The 4,644-nt window shown below is 69.2% G+C and overlaps 1 protein-coding gene across 1 annotated transcript in view; it reads left to right on the forward strand.

Moving 5' to 3' along the window:
* Nucleotides 1-604: 604 nt before the first annotated feature.
* SF3B2 (splicing factor 3b subunit 2) overlaps nucleotides 605-4,644 on the forward strand; it is a gene marked incomplete at its 3' end in the record, with an annotated part of 10,405 nt that continues 6,365 nt past the window's right edge. Inside the window, exons 1-4 of the mRNA XM_026062926.1 lie at nucleotides 605-883; nucleotides 2,362-2,421; nucleotides 2,512-2,629; nucleotides 4,229-4,323. Of these exons, the coding sequence (XP_025918711.1) occupies nucleotides 620-883; nucleotides 2,362-2,421; nucleotides 2,512-2,629; nucleotides 4,229-4,323 (537 nt within the window). The remainder of the gene's footprint in view (nucleotides 884-2,361; nucleotides 2,422-2,511; nucleotides 2,630-4,228; nucleotides 4,324-4,644) is intronic.

Consider the following 4,644-nt stretch of genomic DNA (forward strand, 5'->3'; position numbering starts at 1 on the left):
GGGGGGATGATGGGTGCTACAGTAGGACCTTGAGGTGCCCCATTGGAGGGTGGGAGGGATGATGGGTGCTCCAGTAGGACCTTGAGGTGCCCCATTGGAGGGTGGGAGGGATGATGGGTGCTCCAGTAGGACCTTGAGGTGCCCCATTGGAGGTGGGGAGATGATGGGTGCTAGGGTAGGACCTTGGGGTGCCCCATTGGAGGTGGGGGCATGATGGGTACTAGGGTAGGACCTTGAGGTGCCCCATTGGAGGTGGGGGCATGATGGGTACTAGGGTAGGACCTTGGGGTGCCCCATTGGAGGTGGGGGAGATGATGGGTGCTAGGGTAGGACCTTGGGGTGCCCCATTGGAGGTGGGGAGATGATGGGTGCTCCAGTAGGACCTTGAGGTGCCCCATTGGAGGTGGGGAGATGATGGGTGCTCCAGTAGGACCTTGGGGTGCCCCATTGGAGGTGGGGGGGATGATGGGTGCTAGGGTAGGATCTTGGGGTGCCCCATTGGAGGTGGGGGGGATGATGGGTGCTACAGGGGGCAGGCAGCACCTTGTGGCACCCCATCGAGGGTGGGGACCCCCCACGGGCCCCCCACCCTGACCCACGGCACCCGCAGCTGCCCGCCATGGCCATGCAGCACCCGCCGGTGGGCATGGTGCCCCCGCCGCCCGGCATGGGCATGAGCTACCCGCTGGGCGTGGGGGTGCCGCCGCCGCCGCCCCCCCCGCCGGGCATGGGGCCACCCTTGCGGGTGCCCCCCGGCGAGGCGGGCCTGCGGGTGCCCCCCGGGGTGCCCCCCGGCGAGCCGGGCCTCTCCGAGGACGAGCGGCTCAAGCTGGCGCAGCAGCAGGCGGCTCTGCTGCTGCAGCAGGAGGAGCGCGCCAAGCAGGTAGGGCACCCATGGGACCTCCCTCCCCACCCCGGGCACCCATGGGACCTCCCACGGGCACGGGGGCACCCATGGGACCTCCCCCTAACAGCGCGGCGGCAACCCCGGGCGGTGGGGGGGTCTCTCTCTTGCCCTAGACGGTCGCCCTTTGGCGCCTCTTCTTGGGTGCAGGGGGCACCCACCCGGGCGCGGGTGGGAGTTCGGGGTGCGGGAGGGCACCCGTGGGCCCCACCCTCCTCCCCTCGGCGTGGCAGGGCACCCGTTGGACGTTCCCGGGCACCCGTGGGTGTTCTCCAGGGCGTGGTTGGGCACCCGTTGGGCACCTCTGGCGGCTATGGGTCTCTTCTGGAGCATGGTTGGGCACCCATGGGTCTTCTCCAGGGCATGGCTGGGCACCCATGGGTCCCCTAGCATGGTTGGAGACCCATTGGACACCCATGGCCCCCCCCCCCCAGGGCATGGGTGGGCACCCATTAGACATCTTTGGGTACCCACGGGTCTTCTCTGGGACATGGCTGGGCACCCATGGGTCCCCTAGCATGGTCAGAGACCCATTGGGCACTCCTGGGCACCCATGGGCCCCCCCAGGGCGTGGGTGGGCACCCATTAGACACCCCTGGGCACCCATGGGTCTTCTCCAGGGAATGGTTGAGCACCCATTGGACACACCTGGGTACCCATGTGTCTTCTCCTGGCCATGGTTGGGCACCCATGGGTCTTCTCCAGGGCATGGCTGGGCACCCGTGGGCCCCCTGGCATGGTTGGAGACCCTTTGGACACCCCTGGGCACCCATGGGTACCCGCAGGGCATGGGTGGGCACCCACTAGGCATCTCTGGGTACCCATGGGTCTTCTCCCGGTCATAGTTGGGCACCCATGGGTCTTCTCCAGAGCATGATTGGGTACCCATGGGCCCCCGGCATAGTTGGAGACCCATTGGACACCCCTGGGCACCCATGGGTCTTCTCCAGGGCATGGGTGGGCACCCACTGGGCACCCCTGGGCACCCATGGGTCTTCTCCAAGGCATAGTTGGGCACCCATGGGTCTCTCCTGGAGCATAGCTGGGCACCCATGGGCCTCCTGGCATGGTTGGGCACCCATGGGTCTGCTCTAGGCCATGGCTGAGCACCCGTTGGGCACCCATGTGTCTCTCCTGGAGCGTGGCTGGGCACCCGTGGGCCCCCCGGCATGGTGGGAGACCCATGGGACCTCCTTGGGCACCCATGGGCCCCTCCTTGCCCCCCAGCWTTGCCGTGCACCCGTAGGCCCCYYGTTGCACGTGGTCACGCACCCATGGGTCCCCCCAGCAGCCACATCTGGGCCCCCTTTGCGCACGGTGGGGGCACCCACAGCCCCCGACCCGGTGTTGCTGCCCCCCCCCCAACCCTGGTGTAGCACCCAAAGTGGGGGGGAGGGGTGCCAGCACCAACGGGTGCCAGGTGTCACCCTGACCCCCCCCCCGCACCTTTCCGGCAGAGCCAGCACCCATTTGGGGACAAGGTGAAGGAGCAGGAGCTGCTGGAGCAGCAGAAACGGGTACGGTGGGCGCAAGGTGGGAGGAGGGGGTGGGGGACACGCGGGGACACGGGGTGGGGACAGCGGTGACGCTGCCACTGGTGCCCGCAGGCGGCGGTGCTGCTGGAGCAGGAGCGGCAGCAGGAGCTGGCCAAGCTGGCACCCGCCGTGCCCCGGCCCCCGCCGGACGTGGGACCCTTGGGTGCTCGGCCACCGCTGGCACCCCGAGGTGAGTGCCGCCGTCCCCGAGGGTCGCGTCGGGCAGTGTCGCCGTCCCCGAGGACACATTGGGCTGTGCCACCGTCCCCAAGGGCCGCATCAGGCAGTGCCACCATCCCTAAGGACACATCGGGCCATGCCACCATCTCCAAGGGCCACATTGGGTGATGCCACTGTCCCAAGGACACATCAGGCAGTGTCACCGTCCCCAAGGGCCGCATTGGGCAGTGCCACGATCCCCAAGGGCCACATTGGGCAGTGCCACCATCCCCAAGGACCACATCAGGCAGTGCCACCGTCCCCAAGGGCTGTAGTAGGCAGTGCCGCCATCCCCAAGGACACATTGGGCAGTGCCACCATCCCCGAGGGCCACATTGGGTGATGCCACCGTCCCCAAGGACACATCAGGCAGTGCCACCGTCCCCAAGGGCCACATTGGGCAGTGCCACCATCCCCAAGGACACATTGGGCCGTGCCACCGTCCCCAAGGGCTAAAATGGGCAGTGCCACCATCTCCCAAGTGCCACATTGGGCAGTGCCACCATCCCCAAGGACACCTCAGGCAGTGCCACCATCCCCGAGGGCCACATCGGGCAGTGCCACCATCCCCAGGGTGTCAGGAGGGCCACAGTGGGCAGTGCCACCATCCCTGGGGCACTGGGAGGGTTGCAGTGGGCAGTGCCACCGTCCCCAAGGGCTGAGACAGGCAGTGCCACCGTCCCCGGGGTATCAGGAGGGCCGTGGTGGCCGGTGCCATCCCCATCAGGGTGTCGCCATCTCCCTGGGGGTCCCTGGGTGCCCCCAGGGGTCCCCATGGGTGTCCCTGGGTGTCCCCATCCCTGCGGGGGTCTTTGGGTGCCCCCAGTTGTCCCCATGGGTGTCTTTGGGTGTCCCTATCCCTGTAGGGGTCCTTGGGCATCCCTGTGGGTGTCCCTAGGTGTCCCCATCCCCGTGGGGGTCCCTGGGTGTCCCCATGGGTGTCCCTGGGCGTCCCCATCCCTGTGGGGGTCCCTGGGTGTCCCCATGGGGGTCCATGGGCATCCCCATCCCCGTGGGGGTCCCCGGGTGGCCCCATGGGTGTCCCCGGGCGTCCCCATCCCCATGGGGGTCCCTTGGTGCCCTCAGGGGTCCCCAGATGTCCCCATGGGTGTCCCTGGGCGTCCCCATCCCCATGGGGGTCCCTTGGTGCCCCCAGGGGTCCCCAGGTGGCCCCATGGGTGTCCCTGGGCATCCCCTTCCCCATGGACGTCCCTTGGTGCCCCCAGGGGTCCCCGGGTGTCCCCATGGGTGTCCCTGGGCGTCCCCTTCCCCGTGGGGGTCCCTTGGTGCCCCCAGGGGTCCCCAGGTGTCCCCATGGGTGTCCCTGGGCGTCCCCTTCCCCGTGAGGGTCCCCAGATGTCCCCATGGGTGTCCCTGGGTGTCCCCATCCCCGTGGGGGTCCTTGGGCATCCCCGTGGGGGTCCTTGGGTGTCTCCATGGGTGTCCCTGGGCATCCCCATCCCYGTGGGGGTCCCTTGGTGCCCCCAGGGGTCCCCGGGTGTCCCCATGGGGGTCCCCAGGTGGCTCCGGTGGCCTCCACCATCGCTCACCAGCTCCTCTCGCCCCGCAGGCAGCGCACCCGTGGGTGCCCCCATGCCCGGCATGCCCATGGGTGCCCCCCGCCCCCGCGGGCCCCCCCCGCCCCCCGGCGAGGAGAGCCGAGAGGTGAGAGCTGCGGGGGAGGGGAGGGGGCGCCCGGACGCCTGGGTCCCCTGGACGGGGGGGCGGGGAGAGGGGAGCACCCGGACACCCGGGTCCCCGTGATGGGTGGAGGTTGGAGCAGGGCACCCGGACGCCTGGGTCCTCGTGGGAGGTGACGGATGGGTCCCGATGGGGGTTGGGGCAGGGGGTCCCTTGGGTGGGGGGGACTTGGGGCACCCAGACACCTGGGTCCCCATTGAGGTGGGATGGAGGGAGCCATCCACCATCAGGTGGCACCCAGACACCTGGGTCCCCACTGAGGTGGGATGGAGGAAGCCATCTGCC

The sequence above is a fragment of the Apteryx rowi genome, unplaced genomic scaffold, assembly GCF_003343035.1.
Source record: "Apteryx rowi isolate R43461 unplaced genomic scaffold, aptRow1 scaffold_1969, whole genome shotgun sequence".
Classification (NCBI taxonomy): Eukaryota; Metazoa; Chordata; class Aves; order Apterygiformes; family Apterygidae; genus Apteryx; species Apteryx rowi.